The sequence below is a fragment of the Cyanistes caeruleus genome, chromosome Z (genome assembly GCF_971803275.1).
Source record: "Cyanistes caeruleus chromosome Z, bCyaCae1.hap1.1, whole genome shotgun sequence".
Lineage (NCBI taxonomy): Eukaryota > Metazoa > Chordata > Aves > Passeriformes > Paridae > Cyanistes > Cyanistes caeruleus.
This window is the reverse complement of record NC_141732.1, coordinates 70,717,986-70,735,106: the sequence shown is the minus strand read 5'-3', so window position 1 is coordinate 70,735,106 and position 17,121 is coordinate 70,717,986. Positions and strand designations below refer to the sequence as shown.

Sequence of the window (17,121 nt, the reverse complement as noted above, 5' to 3'; positions counted from 1 at the left end):
GCTCTAAATTAGTAGCACAAATCATATTTGCACAAGGCAGAACTATTTTATTTGAAAAACCTCACAAACCCAAAGCTGAAGGCACTGAAACTTCTCCCTCCTCACTACAATGGTACCAGTTATTGATCGTGAGACTTCTCATCTCTGCATCAGCCTCTTTCTTTAGCTGCAGACCCTACTCCAAGCATAGCTCTCCAGTTATTCTGGAGATATAATTCTATTATATTGTCTTTTCACCTCTCCCCCTCCTGTCCTGGTTTTCCACAGAAAGCTGTTCAACCCGGCTTGCTGCTATATTTAATCAGTTTTAGTCCCACTCCTGCTTCCAGACTCTCTAGCTCCCATTCATCCCACACAAGTCAATTTAAAGCCTGAATGTCTTGCTACCATCAGTAGAGACAGGCTCAGTCCTCCAAGTGCTTATTCAGACCACTTCAGCCCTGCAGGGAGTTACTCTTCTCCCCTTTATGATGCTTAGAAATAAATCCCCAAGCCAGTTACTCCAGCATTTGCTTGATGCTTTCCACTTTACAGAGATTAGGTCCACATTTTTCAAGATGGCAATTACATTCACTTTGTAAATGCACTTGCTATTTTGGATTTTGTTGTTAACTGCACAACTTGCATAGGACCTCTTGGGTCTCTGACAAGTTTTGTAACCCAGGTGTACTTAAAAAGCACAGAGTATGCATTTTTTTCTGGCAGAAGCATGATTCACTGAAACACCCATTTGCAATTTCCCACGCAGATGATCATTCAGTTTTCAATGAAAAGCACTTTAATCATTTTTACGTAGGGAAATGACTTAACAAATGGAAGAATTTAAAGGAAGAACCTATATTACCAAATCCTTCACTCTGATTAAACATCATCTTCACTGTACGACAAGCAGAGCCATCTCCCAGGCAAACTCCACACTGGTCTTCTGTTGCATTGGAATTTATCTCATAATCACAGCCAACAGCCTAGAAGGAAAAACAGTGTCAGAATAAATGCAGCCTCCACAATGAAGTACTGAGAGCTCATCTATCACTGCACTACTGAGAAGGGGAGTAGTATATATCCTGCATAGTGTATTCCACCAAGGTGAAAAACAAACAAACAATAACCATCACCATGTCACAAAACATGCAGTAGTGACCAGTCACTCGAGACAGAAATGTGACACATGAATGGCATCATTATCTGGGACTGGCCACTACAGACAGGATTTGTGTCTGCTTTCTTATGTCATAGAGCCATCCACAGGTTCCTGGGAAATACAATGCAGTAACAGAAATCTCTGCCAGCTTCTTGTGGCCATCTCACAGCACAGAATCCCTACTGCAGTCAACCACACTGGCAAAGAGAAACTCTTCAGTGGGCATCGTTTTACTTCAATGACTCTCAGCTTGCGAGCACAGGGGCATGGGTCAAGATAAAGTGGGTCAAGTTCTAGTAATGACTGATTTTTCCAGCGTATGAGAGAAGAATTTATTCATCCTGAGTCAGGAAAAAACTTCTTCCTTGCCCAACCCAAAAATTCTGTACTCTAATGTCTTTAAATTTCAACAGAATTTTCATTTGGTTTCGGGACTTTTTTCTGCCTCTCCTCAAAAACAAGCAAGATTGCAGAACACAACATTATGTCCAACACTTAATGGTTGTTAATAGTATCTAAGATACCTGGAAGCCTGTGATATAGATGAATAGCCAGAAGTCTGGTAATATGTAAAGATTTTGTCTCAAAAGAGATTGAGATGGGGGATATAGTATCATAAAGTCACCCCAAGACAGGTTTTCTCAGTTGACTTTTCTCAAAATAAGCTTTCAGGTGTTATAACTGCCAACATGTCTAACATTCTCTTGATATATGAAAATCTTATGTATGAAGTTAGATGTAATGTATGTAATAAAACCTCTTTTGATATTGATCTTGTTTTACCTTCAGTACATCAGCTACTGTAATTTTCTGCAAGCTTCTGACAGGAAAATCCATCTGACTAACCTAGGTATACAGGCTCCTTCATTCTCTAGTATTTTTCTATAATTTTCAGTTTAAGAAACACCAGAACATTTGTCTAAGTGCCAATGATTTGATCAACAATTAGAGAAACTGTGAAAAACAGAAGTAAGGAAAGGCCTCAAGCTACAGATGGTGCCAAACTGCATCACTTTAAAGAAGATTCAAAAAAAGATGCATCCACCACTTACTGACAATTCATATCCAGCACCTTTCACACCAGCCCTGAAAAGTCACAGCTGTGTCAAAGGGTTCTGCAGCAGCCTTAGCTTCTCCCTCTTTTCACTGAAGGACACTTTCAAAAAATGAAAGGTTTGTAATGTCTTGCACATAGACAGATCCTGGCACCAAGGACCACTGAAAGGACCACACTTATGAGCAGTACAGAAGGTTACAGAGATAAGGATATGTTAGCAAGGTGACTAACTTTTTGCCTCCAAGAATATAGCTATCTGACCAAGGATGGATTTAATCAACTCTTCAGAATACACAGACGCCACTGCTACATGAACAGGATGTTTCTTAATCTTTCCAGGAGTTCAGATCTGTCCCTTCACCAGTTTAACACTTCCTAATAATTTAGAGAGGCTGTAGTGTTACTGTTTTCTCAGTGATGCATTCCACATTACATCTACTGTGCTATTAATACAACTGTTAATCATCTGAAAACAGTAAAGTCATAGCTATCTAGTTTATTATTAGACCAGAGAAATAATAAGACACTCTGGAGAGTCATGGAAGTTTAGGTTTCTTTTCTATACTATGCACACAAACACTTGAACAGAAAGTGGGGAAAGTCTGAAGATAGAACTCTTGTGCTTTGTGCTTTGCTATTAGAAATGATGATTAATGACTTCTAGGAGCTTCTTTTTTTCAAAGTCTCTAAAAATCACTTGTCTTCAAATTGTGTAATTTTTGCCAAATTATCATTTTCTGGTAGAAAATGTGTGTTTTGGAAAAGGTTTCTGTCCATCTTTATTTAACTGTGCATTCTGTTTGAGAGGCTGCACACGGAATTAATTTAACTAGTTCACACCGTTAATCAGATACTTTGAAATGAACATCACTGAGCCTATTTCCCTTCCAAGTACTGTGTGGTGTAAAAATCCCCAAAGATTTAACTAATTAGTTCTGATTAGAACTGCTGCAGCGCTGGCTGTAGCTGAGATGGCAGCACCACAGTATCATCACTTCCTTGCCTTTGGGGTGGCACTCAGTGCTTCTGCATGGGCTTTACTCCATCAGCTCAGCTCTTTTCACTTGACCATTTCCTTCAGCAACAGCTCTATAGCACCAAAATACGGCATTGCTGCAATATGACGGGAATCCCTTTGTCCCTTCCGATAATAACAGCAGAAGTTTGTTTCTTCTGATACTTGTAGCAGTTTGTATCTGAGCAGACATGAGCCTTATCTATAAATGCAACATTCCTATACATTTCTGGGGTTTTGGAATACTCAAGAATGAGGCAGGGTAGTTTATTCTGCTACAGTAAAAGAAGCCTTTGTTTTATTCCCTGCCCTGCAGTGCTGCTGGTGCTGCCATGACCCTCATCAAACAGCAGGGCTTCATCTTACAAAGCCATTAAAAACCATCACAAAGCAATATTCTCATGTGTCAAAATAAACAGCATTCACTTACTCTAGATACATTTCCATGAACTTTAATTTCCAGACCATGTTTTCCTCTATCTCTCCAGTGAATCCTACACTATTTTTGCCATCCATCAGAATAATTTCAAAATACTTCATTCTTCTTCTTACTTGCTTTCCTCATTATTCTTATTCTTGTGGATGCACTTGCTGCATTTTCTAAACATGCCTCAAACTTTCCAGAAGGTCAATATGACCCATTAATGTGCACTTGCAGTCCAGAACTAGATGATATTTAAAGTCTATTCCAACCTGAACCATGCTGTGACTCTATGATGAATTTCTGACAAGGAGTTGTTAAAGGGATTCTGGAGACTAATGCAGGTTGTAAAGCAGGAAAGAATATCAGCATCAATTAGGCTCTGATTGTTTTACAAACCTGTGTTCTTGTGCACCCTCTGCCCATGAACCATGCTGTGTTACAGGAACCACTGTGTGCCATGGCATGGGCAGCACAGCTCAGCATCCCTCCTTGCAGCCCTTTGCCATCGTCCCACTCACCAAGGGCTGTTTTTTAATGCATCTGAGACCAGCTTTGTTTCTGGTCACAGCACACAGTACAGAGGCAGATCTAATGACCTGAACTGCCAGGCTGAATTACAGGAAGGAGAAACAATTTATTTCCTGCTGATCAGTGACTAAATGGAAAACAGCCAGAGATATTGCCCTTTTTCCTTTTCCAGAGGGAGAGGCTTTTGTGTCAGATTGGCAGTGGAGGGCAGATACAAAAAGTCCTTGCTATCACTGTAGGCTATGGCCTGGATGTACCACCTGAATATCCATTAAGTGAATGCTACGTTTAACTTTAAGGTCTTCCTTATTTTGCCTCTCCCACTAAGTCTTCAAATGAAGAAATCATGAAGAAATGTGCCCTGATGTCAGTAATTTGTCTTGTAATTTGTCTGCATGGATCTGAATCAAATGTCCTGTTGGACTAGCAGTGGGAGGAGGAAGCTGAACCATAGTGAGAAGCAGTGAAGCTACTGCATAAAAATCCAAGTGATGTAATCTGCTTTTCAGTAACAGAAAAAAAATGGTTCCTTCCCTAGTACTACACAGCAGTGTAATTCTCCAGTACAATGTTAGTCTCTCAAAATCACAATTGTGAATTACCACAGAGAGCAGGCCACAGATTTGAATGATTGAAGGTCACTTAAGCCTATCAAAACACTGTGCAGGAGATGACTGGCTGCTAGAAACATCAGAGATGCCAGATCCTCCACCCTCAGTATCTGCACACTCCAGTATCTCAGTATCTGCACCCTCAGTATCTGCACACTCCAGTGCAAAGAACATGTAAGCCTTCACTTTCAGATGATGTGATAGCTTGTCCTTAATCAAAAATCCCCATTATCTATGTATCAGTGCTAAACAACCATTCTCTGGTGGCAGTATCTTCACTCATTAACACTGGGGGAACAACTGACTCACCTAGTAAGAATTAGAAGTGCAGTAGTGATGTATAACTTAAGCACAGGAATACAGGCTATGTGCTTTAAAGGTCTTCAAAATAAAAGGTGGAAAATGACAATTGAAAAATGAGTGCTAAGGAATACAGTTAAAAAACAAAGTAGTCATACTATTGCTTGATGATTTGAGATTAAATTTTGACAGATCTTGTCAGATCTTCTGATACAACTCTTCTTCTGTGTAAGATCAACATTGATAGGACCCAGCTATTTTATAGGCCAGGCATTCAAATGAGTTAACAATTTTAGCTTGTTTTTGAATCGACAAGTTCTAAAGGATTACCATGCTAACAACACCTCACTGTAAGCCTTCCTTCAGCACTGTTGCATGGGCAGCACTTCTGAAAAATTAGGAGATATTGGATAAATTACAAGGATCAAGTCAATCTGTGGTTGGTCTGTACTTCTCACTTGAAGATGTACACTGTGGCTTTGTCAGGCCAGCTAGGAAAGTAACCAGTGTATAACAGGTAATGAAGTAAAAAAATATATATATATATTTTTAATAATTATATTATTAATACTTATAAATAAAAGGAAGTATCTCAATCCATATTTAGCCATCAAAGTAAGACCAGTTTCTCTGATTGCGCTGAACAATTCATGACAAACTGCAAAATCAGACTGAAATCAGATGAATTTAGAAAATGAAATTCTTTATTGGATCTATTTATCTTGTTTTGATACACCCAGCAGGAAAACCCTGAACTCGGTTGGTAAAAAATAACTACTCTACACACCAATCACATGTGAGCAATTTAGACAGTGGGTCTAATCTCTTACTAATTTAATTTTTTTCTGCATTTCAGACCAAAGTGAAGTGTTATTTTAGTACTCAGGACAAATGTGAAGTGCTCTTGTGAGATACAGTTCTGAAAATCAGAACAGCACATTAACAGCTGTAAATATCTTTTCTATATCATTAGCAACATGTTGCAATCAAACTGCAAGAATGATGTACCAGACTAATTATATTAAATGCGTTTCCAAATCTATTCTCCATGACTTGTAGCACATCTATTGTGCTTAGCTAGCTGGATTCAAATACTAGTAAATTAGATGAAGATTATGAAAAAGCTCCTCCTCAGGTGTTGTGCTGGGTACCTATTTCAGATGAAAGCATGCTATCTTTCAATGCTGTGAGCTGTTTGGGTTACCTATTCATCATTTGGTCTCATTTTGCATGGCTATATTGTTCATTCTGTGATCCTGACTTCAAATTAATGTTTGCCAGGAGATGTGAAGCAGCAGTCACCATGTGCAAAACTGACAGCACCTTGGAGGGAATTTCTCACAAGTGCTTTGTGTCCACGGAACTGTTAATGCTGGAGTGTATCTGGGCTCTACAAACTCCAATTAGACCAGCTTCCCTTTCACCTCTGATCTCTCAATTTGGATTAAGTCTTGCTATCTCTAAAATAGGTATAAATCTGAACTGCCACAGGCAAGGTTTCAATATAGAAAGCATATAGAAATTTAAATTACTCATAGTAATGCCAGTCCAGTGGGGCTGGAAATCAGAAAATGAATGATTCAGAAGGATAGCTTTTCTTAATTTAGTAATTGGTCTCTTCTACATGAAGTTTAAAATCACTGCTATGGTATGCAACATCTAGTGTATGTTTCAATATGATAAAATATGAGTCATTCTGGCTTGAACCATTCAAAGCCATCATAATTCAAAGGCCCATCCTGGCTCTCAACAAAGTTAGGCAGGATCTCTTCACTGTGAGCTTGAGCAGGGTCTTGGTAACTCCCTTTCACTAATGCAAGTCTTGCAAGGAAAGCTTAAAACTCACCTTTTATTACTGGTCTATGAGGCACTGTCATTCTAATAAAACAAGAAGTTTAAAAAGGATGTACCAATCACCTATTAAAAATGTAAAATTTTCATCACTGGAAGTCTTTAAGTAAATAATGCAAAAAATGTCAAAAAAGGAACACAATTTGTAAAGGGATGAAACAGACAACTTCTTGAAGTGCCTTCTGGTTGCATTTTAATATGATTAAATGGCTTGGGGCATACAACCCCCATACTGGATAACCTAATATAGTTTCCACAAGTCACCAAGTCCTGCTTTTGTTTCCAAAGATGCTAAAAGCAAAAAAGTTATCAGGTTTCAAGAAGGTACAGGACATAAACCCTCAATTTGAAGAAATAAATCACAGATGTAAATATATCCTCTGTAAGAAAAGTACTCATTTTATTTATAAGAAATTGACTAAAAGCAATGCTAAGGCCGTGGAAGTTACAGAATTTACAGAACTTTCCTTCAAATGCCCTACAGACACACACATGATCCTAGAAATTTGCAACCAATACACAGAATATGCAGAGACCATTATTTTTCAATACACAACATTATTGAGCCATATACTCTGTGTTTACCCATTAGCTCACTGTACAACATTATTCAATTCAATGTTGTAAACTAAAATAATTTTTACTCCCCTCAGCTGCAAAGGCTGATCCTATTAAAAGACAGCTCAGAGCAGCTACACGTGTATGGTTAAACTTCATTTTCATAAAAAACCCACGGGCAGTGGTGACACCAATTACAACTTTAAAGCTACACTACTTTGTGAAAACCTCTCATCAGAAACAGATCTTCTTGAACTGATGTTTTAAAATAATGGGAGAACCCAGAGGATTTAAAAGGCACCAAAAGTAATCAGCAGTCAGTCTAATAGACCCATTAAAAAGGGTGGAAATTACTCTTATGTCTACTTGGAAAGCTTTTGCTATAAACATGCTATAAAAATGCAATAAAGTGGAATACTTGGTCTTGATCCTACAATAAGAAAAAGGGTTAAGCATTTTCCCATAACATTTTAAAATTAAATTGTAGAGAAAGAAACATGCAAACATACCCAATACCTTACACATGCCATTAATACAGATATCTCGGCTGTGTCTTCCTTCAAAGCAAGGAGTACCATCAGTGACTGCATCAAGCATCTTCTCTGAAAAATGGCCATCTACTGGGCGACAGTGGAGCTCACAGGGGTTTGCTGAAAGGAAAACAAGCACACTCAGACCATACGTCAGCAGGACACTGAAGTGAAATGCACAGGGTCTTTGCAGACCATTTGCACAGTTTTTCTGCCATTTGTGAGAACTGGCAGAATTAGAAGAATTGAGCAGATCCAGGGTGACACAGGCCTGATAAACAGCATTGTGGATTTGTGGGAAGCAGCTGGAGGCTGTGCCCTCACACCTGCGTGCTCTCCATCGCCGGTACATCAGCAGCCCCTGCAGAGTGGGGCTGTATCAAGGCCATCAGCTGTGATGGAGAAAGGGATGAGAAACCAGCAAATCCAGCTGTCATTATTGAAGGAGTGGATTGCCAAGGACACTGACAAGAAAGTTTTCCACCAGCTGGTGACTGACTAATTTCAGAGGTAATTCAAACTTTTCATCACTGCCATGTGCCTCTTTAGGAGAGCAATCAGCTGCTTGCTTCTGATCTTCTCCAATGTTAATAATTTTCAACTACCTGTTGGCTCTTAATAAATAATTTCAAACATTCTTTTTTTTTTTCCTGATTGACAACTTATGAAATAGGGATAATATTGCAACTCTCACAGACTCAGGCTATTTTCAGATACATGTCCCACAGAAGCAACAGGGAAGAGAAAAGTTGTAGCAAGAGCAACTCCAGAGCAACAGAGAGTGGCCTCTGAAACAAGATTTTCTGTAATGGATCAGGGCCTTAATCTATTCCATCTACGGAGTAAGAAGAGCCAAAGGGCACAAGTTTGATAAATAAATTGTGTGCATGTAGGATGAGTTAGAGCTCAAATTAGGCTCAAAGCAAAGACAGACATAATCCCTGCCTTTGTAACACTCCCTGAAAACTCTCCAGTAGAACCAGAACTATCTGACTGAATTAAAAATCATCTACTATCATATTAATGAAGGACATTAACAGATGTTTTGTCTTCAGGTTTTGGTCTATTCAAAGACCTCAGACTCATCCAGCACTAAAGTGATATGTTCATACTCAGCAACCTGAAGTGCTTTACTGAGAAAAGCAGTGGGCCTTAAACCCACCACTCAATAGTGACTTCAAGGCACCATTTTTGAATCCTTTTAAAACTATCTCCCTTTGTGCTGCAGAGGTGATGATGCTGAGTGAGTTTTATCCTGTGCCTGACAGAGCTGACAGAAGCTGCTCCCTTGGTCTCAGAGGGATGCAGTGTAACTATGTCTTCCACATCCTGGTTGATGAATTTATTTTTATCTGTTTCTCCTTTGTTGGCTTTGTTTGTGTCAAAGAAAGAACTGTGTTTCAATAAATTTTTGGTAATGAGAGAAAAGCAAACTTCTGATAATGTAAATAAACTAATTAGTTTCAAACAAAAGGATTTATGCTTTTGAAGGAAGAAAGTTTTCTCTCATTAGTCTGGTTTGTACAGCACCAACATACACACAACACCACACAGTACACAAAGGTGACTACAGTTCCTCCCCTCAAAGTTCCCACAGCTTAAGAACTGAATCCTCCACAGCCTGAGCTTTGGTACTGTGAATCTCATTAGTGTAAACAGAAACACTGCAGAATTGGGAACAAAAACAAATTTAGAAAAAAAAAGAGCAGTAAAGGAAATTCAAAACCTTAATGAAGGCTTTTTTTTCCCCCTCTTCTCAGCAGAGAAAAAATGGCATCTTAAGTCTGTCACCAATGTTGTGCTTCTTGCTTCTCAAAGGAAAACACCTTCATAAAGTGCAGTGGTGATGAGACCCAGAGCACATGCATGGGCCATGGTTATACAACTCGTAGAATTCCAGCTGATGTGAATTTTGCTCAAGAATATCAGTGGAGATGGAGCTAAAAAATATTTTCAGGCAAAAAAATAAAGTTTGTAATCATTACCAATCCTCAGCCCCTCTGTGAAATCTGCCAGCCATAACACCCATCAGTTGTTTCGACAAGAGCTATCACAGTAAGTACACAAGTGATTTTATTTCTGTCTGCAGAATTCTTTTTCTGGCCATGTAATTAAATTTATTACTTTAGTGCTTTAAATTTTGCTTTACCTTGCCTGCTTTCCCAATATAGCATTTTGCTATACAAAGCACAATATGACAAGGAGAATCCTACAATTCCAGGTACTCTGTTGCATGCTCAGAATTGCCCTGATAGACACAGATTTTACAGAAAGCCATTTCAGCTTTGCATTGTTTCTAATGAAATATGTAGAACAGAAGTTCGATATCTGTACCTCCTTCTAGCTGTGTGTTGACAAAAAAAGCAATTTCATTTCAGAAATCACTGAAAAAGAAGAAGCAGACAGTGCTGACATACTCCTGGCCTACCTATGATGCTGTAAATCTCAGAATCAGTTTGTCAAGAAAAATAATTCCCTAGGTCAAAAGAAAAAAAAAGCAAACCATGTAAACTTTCATATATGCAAATACTTTCTATGTATGAAAGCTTTTCCGTTTTTCCTGATTGTGTTAACTGATCTAAAATTAGACCCTACCCACAGATTTTTACTGTTTTTGTTTCTGTATGTTTTCTATGAAGCCTTTCTGGAAATTACAGGGTACTTATTTTTCCACCCATAGCTCAATTCTATCTGAGATTTATTTGATTTCTCATCTGAAGAAAGGCTGGTTAGGTTAGGCCACCACTGAGGAAATTATACTAGCACTGTATTTGGCATTCACTATCTAAAATTATTAATTTATTTATCTATCATTATTATTTATTATGGTTGAGCTCAGAGCCCTTGGCTCTGTGTTTCTAGGACTGTAAATAAACTGCATCAGAATCAGCCAATGACCTCCAAATGTCTAATATTTTAAACACAGAACAGATACTAAACTCACACACAAGGAAAACAAATACATTTCCTGAAATTGTGGAAGACCTGTACTGAGTTCAGCCTTTTTTCTTATTTCAGACCCAAAAATCTAAAAAAGACATAACTCGGATGAATAGGAACACTTGGGTTGTTCAGAAGGAGCTCATTAAAACATCTAGTTCAGTTTCAGTTACTTCAGCAAATTTGATTAAATCATGATGCAATTTTAACAGCGAGGCAGTCATGTTTGTAACTTTTAGGCCAAAATATACAAAAATTCCTGCCATCCAGCATGTGCATGAAATACTAGATCCAATCTGTGAGCACTCACTAATGACCATGTGTCTCTACCAGAGGAGGGGTACACGTGCTAAACACTCCTTAAATGTTCCACTGAGTAGCTGGCATTTAACTCACTCCTTGTTTTCCCTTCTGGAGCAAGACTTGCTCTTCTCAATCCTTGTTTTTCAAATCACAGAATTGTAGAATGTTTTGGACTGAAAGAAATCTTAAGGATCATCCAAGCCCCCTGCCATGGGCAGTGACGTCTTCCATTAGACCACAGTGCCCAAAGCCCTGTCCAACCTGGTCTTGAAAACTTCCAGGGATGGGGTACCCACCACTTCTCTGGGCAATGTGTTCCAGTGCCTCACCACCCTCACAGTAATGATTTTTTTCCTTATATCTAATCTAAGCCTGCCTTCTGACAATTTAAAGCCATTCCGTATGTCTTATCTCTACCAGCCCCTGTAAAAAGTCCCTCTCAGTGACTTTCTGACTTCCCTGTTGCTCTCCTGTAAACTTCTTCAGTCTGGCTGCATCCTTCCTGACAGTGCCTTGCTCCCAGCTGGACATAAGATTTTAGCTGAAGTGCTACCAACACTCAGCAGCCCAGAAAAATTACAACCTGCTTTTATATGCAGTGTCCACATCTTACACCTGCTGCTAATTTGACCAGAGACATGACCAATCCCCTGATATATAGAAGAAACACAGATGTAGTGGAATCCCAAGCCACAGAGCTCCCTGAAAGGGCACAGTGACTTATCTGTAATCAGAATGGGACAGAAGAAGCAAATCAGCAAAGCCGAGTGAAAATCCTGAAATCTGGGCATATGATATTTTTCTCCTCTGTATATTATTAAAAAGTTCAGATTCACCAAGTGTAAACAGAACAACATGAAGATAAGTAGAAAGGAACATATTTCCTTCCCAATTTAAATTTGTTTACCTCACAGCTGATTCCCATGAGTTCACATGCAGGAGGGATCCAGCTTACCCTGACTAAGAAGGACGTGATTAAGGTGTCTGTCAGAAGAAGATAAGGCTTCAATATCTTTCCCAACTTCACAAGGAAGAAAAGAGGTGGGCCTCTTCTCTCCAAACCCTCATATCTGTAAGAACTCAGAATTGGCTGAGGAAATCCCAAACAAAGAAAATTAGAAAAGACAATTACCAAACAGGCAAAATAGGAAAAAAAGCTGAGGTGAAGCTACTTATCACTTGAACCAAGCCTGGAGCTCTAAAATGAAGTTTAATTTTTAAACAGGGGCAGAAGAAACATTATTTCATCCTGTTAGCTCAGCCCCTGTGACTGTACCAGAACATATCTTATTTGGTACACAGAAATATTTTGAAAGAAATATGAAGTTTCAAACATTTTTAACACAACCCCTATCTGACTGTACACTAAGTGATCTTGGCACTGATACAGAAAATAAAGGTAATTATATGAGTTAATGTAGGACTTATAGATGAAAGTTAAGCCCTGAGAAGCTATCAGACTTACAGAAATGGAATTTATCAAATGGTATGAAATAAATAAACATGGGGTCAGTCTGATGGAAAGAGAAGTGGATACATACTGAAGTCTGACAAAAGTGCCAAAATAGGGGCCTGGGTCATGAGAAAAATTCAGAAAATATCCTGTTGAGGCTGCTGGATAGTTTATCACCCTTGAACTTGGAGGGCTCCATCATTTTAAGGTTCCCAGGGGTACTCTGATGCTCCAGCTTGAGACCTTTCTGAGGTCCAGAGCAATTCTTTAACAGGACTATGCATTTTCCCCAACAGGCATAAAGCCACGTGAACCAGAAAATTCTCAGTTGAAACCTCAAACATAGGTAGGCTAGGAAACAGCAAGATGTCACTTACTGCTTTTCTGTGAGACTGGTTGCTAAAGCTGGTTGTTTTATTAAATCATAAGCTATTTAAAAATGCCTTTCATCTCTTGTGAAGTTAAAATCTACACAACAGAAAAGACTCTAGGAACATTGCTTATAACTGCTTTATGCAAGCTACAAAATTAAACCCAGGAAGGGAATTGTGACCATCCAGATAATCTACACTTTTTTTCCAGCTGTGTGAAAGAACAGAGAATGTTTAAAATGTCACAGAATGACTGGCTCACAAATCCATTTCCTCAGATAGGCACTTCCACATAAAAGCTGTATGTGCATTCAGGGTTTCTATGGCTTTTTTCCCTTTTATATCCCAAGTGCAGCATAAGAGGACCCAAAATGCCTGATACCAAAACAAGAGCTGTACTGGGTTTGCGTGGCCAGGCTTTGGCAGCAGGGGCACTACAGGGGTAGCTCTGTGAGAAGCTGCCAGAAGCTTCCTCCAGTAGTGTCAGAGTCCAGATCAGACAGATCTAAGAAGGACCTGCTGCCACCAAGAGAGTGGCAAAGACCAAACCACCAGTGACGCCTGTGGGATAATGTATTTAAGAAAGGGAAAAATCCTGCACAACTGCAGCTGGAAGAGAGGAGTGAGACTGTAAGAGAGAAGCTCTGCAGACACAAGGTCAGTGAAGGAGGAGGGGCAGGAGCTGCTCCAGGTACCAAAGCACAGGTTCCCCTGCAGCCCATGGGGAGGCAGCTGTGCCCAGCAGTCCCTGGAGATCCAGGGGGGAGCAGAGATCCACCTGCAGCCCTGGAGGAGCCCACACCAGAGCAGGGGGATGCCTGAAGGAGGCTGTGATCCCATGGGAAGCCTGTGCTGGAGCAGGCTCCTGGCAGGACCCATGGACCAGGGATCCACACTGGAGCAGCCTGTTTCTTGAAGGATTGCAGCCTGTGGAAAGGATCCATGCTGGAGCAGCTCAGGAAGAACTGCATTGGAAAGGGTCAAGGAATACTGTCTCCCATGACTACTCTACTCTGATTTAATTTCTAATAAATTAGAAATTTCTCCAAGTCCACTCTGTCTTGCCCACAATGATTAACAGTGAGTGATCTCTCCCTGCCTTTACTTCGACTCTCAAGCCTTTTATTACATTCTCTCTCCCTTACCCAGCTGAGGAAGGGAGCAGCAGGGTGGCTTTGGTGGATGCCAGGATTAACTACAAATGCCAAAGCCACCCTGGCAGCAAGACAATGTAGTAACAGAATGATGTGAAAAACCCTTGAAATTGGGTTGCACAAGTTAAGAGAACAAGTAAGGGAAGTGACAAAGGTTGGTGTACATATAGAGGACATTGTGTGTAAGTCTCCAGAGTATTGAAACATCAAACAGGTCATTTTTGTGGCGGGTTTACAAAACACTGTTGGTTTGTTTTTGTTTAAAGTCTTGGTTTGTTTGGACACACACATACAAGGAAGGCTCAAACTGCTGTGTCTCCCAGAGTCAGCACTGTTTCATGACCTTATTTGCAGCTATTTTGCCCAGGACATCCTTAACCACTGGTAGAAGGTGAAAAAATATTTGAAACTGAGATGGGAGGAAAACTCTCAGATGTATTTTAGGTAATGCTGGCTGGACAAAACTAGAAGCACTGTGCCCATGAGAGCCTTCCACTCTCAGTCATACAATGATGTCAGATGAAGAATCAGCATAGGATTTGGCCAGCTCTCTGTTTATTTGAGTGTTACCAGGAGAGCCTGCCTATCTGAGAAAGTCAATTTTACCTAAAGTTATGAGTTTAGCAGCAAGAAAATACTTTAAATATAGTATATAAATATATTGGAATGTCAGAATGAAAGTGAAAACATTAAGGGCCTCCAAGGAAATGGGGAAGACATGGATATATATCTATGCTGAAATTCTGGCTGCTGAGAAAATGAGTGAAAACAGTCAAAAAGTTTTCAAGCAACAGAAGAAAAATCTCCGTGATATTTGAAGGATTTTGCAAATAATTTTCTATATGAAGTATCTCAGTCTCAGCAGCGTGGTGTTTTAAATAGAACTGGTTTGTCTGTACAGTTCCCACCAGTTCTATTTGAAGTACAGCACGGACAGAGCACAGCCCGGCCTTCCAGCGTGCAGTAAGCACGCATGACTCATGATCCTCAATGTCCTTTAAAGACAGACCTTCTGTAACAAATGCACATGCAGAACTACCAGTTCTATTGTTGTGTCACAGAGAGAACATGAACAGAATGAATGCTGTACCCTGCAGTAGTACACCCTGAGTAATAAAGGTCTGGAATCTCCATTTCAATGACAGGTGACCGCAGAAAATATTTTATGAGTTCCGTTTAGGCCTAAACATTAAGCTGTTAGCATTTGTCATGGCTTTACTGGGATTTCTTCCAGAAAAATCTCTATCAACCATATTTTCTTTCATCAGAAATTTTCCTTTTAGTCTGCCTGCTCTAGTTTCATCTTCAATGGTGTATTTGTTAGATGAAATGGAAACAGTAGCTGAAATTTAGGAAATCAATACAGAACTGCCAATAACTGAAAAAGCAATTAACATGCTGAAAAATACTACTAGCAAATGAAACTGGAAGTTTAATCCTGATCTTCCCTATCCTGTCTTATTTTTTCATTAAAAAATACATTGCTAGCAAGTTTGCTGCTGCTATGGAACTGTGGAGACCAGCTGATCCGCCTGAAGTTGTGCTGCCATTCAATGGTACTTTGACAGGGGGAGAGTTGAGCAGGGAGAAACTTAATGGGGTCCAAAAAGGGCAAGTGTAGGGCCTTGCTGGGGAGGAATAACCCCAAGCACCAGCACAGATGGGTCTGACCTGCTGAAGTCAGCTGAAGGACCAGGGAGTTGTGGTGGGTGATAGGTTGTCCATCAGTCAGCAGTGTTCCCTGGCAGCCAGAAGGGCCAATGGGCTCCTGGGGTGCATTGGGAAGATCTGGCAGTTCTGGGTTCCTCAGGACAAGAAAAGCAAGGAGCTACTGAAGAGGGTCCAGCAGAGGTCACAAAGATGATTAAAGGCCTCTCTGTTGTGAGGAGGGACTGTGGGGGCTGGGCCTGCTCCATCTGGAGAGGAGCAGACTGAGATTGGGTCTCACCAATGCATATAAATATCTCAAAGTCAGTGCCAAGGGGATGGTGCCAGACTCTCCTCAGTGGTGCCCAGTGACAGGACAAGGAGCAGTGGCCATAAACTAAAACACAGGAAATGCTACTTCAATATGTGGAAGAACTTCTCTACATAGAGAGGTTGGGAGGGCACTGGAACAGCTGCCCAAGGAGTTGATGGAGTTTGCCTCTCTGGAGACATTCAAACCCACCTGGATGTGTTCCTGTGTTCCTGGATCCAGGTGACCCTGCCTTGTCCAGGGTGTTGAACTGGATGATCTCCAGAGATTCCTTCCAACCCTAACTATTGTGTGATTCTATTGGATAATCTACACCTTACATTTATGCACAACCCAAGAATCAAACTACACACTAATAATGATTTCCCTTGTATTTAATAACTAGCTGTTCCAAAGCAAGACACAAAGCAGAGTCTTTGATTCTGCCTCTACAATACAGGGCAACATGATACTGAACCAGTTCAGATATTATTTCTTCACTGTAATGCCAAGTCCAAGTACACCTACCATGCAGATCTTGTTTTGGAAGTAGTATTTCTTCCAAAAAGATATGCAAGGAAGCACATTTGTCCAGTGGAAGAGCTCTGTTCACTGCATGCAGTGATGCCTCCTGGCTCCATGCCACACTACCCTACTTCTTGTTCTGTGGCTGACACAGGAAAAGATGGTTTAGATTATTCTAAGCAAGTAGTACAGACATGACTTCAACAGCTTTTCTTAGTGCAATATCTTTTCAGGAACTGAACTAGTTACAATCACATCCATTTTCACAGCAGGTGAAAAAATGCCTACGTGTAGAGAAGACACTGCCTTTTTGTGCACACAAAAGGCACATCAGCATATGGGAGCACACCAGATTTTTCTCACTAATTCATTATAAAACTTACAGTTTGGTGACTTCTCACCC

General features: G+C 40.1%; 1 protein-coding gene across 1 annotated transcript in view; it reads right to left on the bottom strand.

Annotated features, from left to right (window-relative positions):
- ADAMTS12 (ADAM metallopeptidase with thrombospondin type 1 motif 12) overlaps positions 1-17,121 on the bottom strand; it is a 159,497-nt gene that overhangs the window by 41,389 nt on the left and 100,987 nt on the right. The window contains exons 13-14 of the mRNA XM_086867666.1: positions 8,002-8,135; positions 845-965 (exon numbers count right to left, since the gene is read on the bottom strand). Coding sequence (XP_086723792.1) covers positions 845-965; positions 8,002-8,135 — 255 coding nt within the window. The remainder of the gene's footprint in view (positions 1-844; positions 966-8,001; positions 8,136-17,121) is intronic.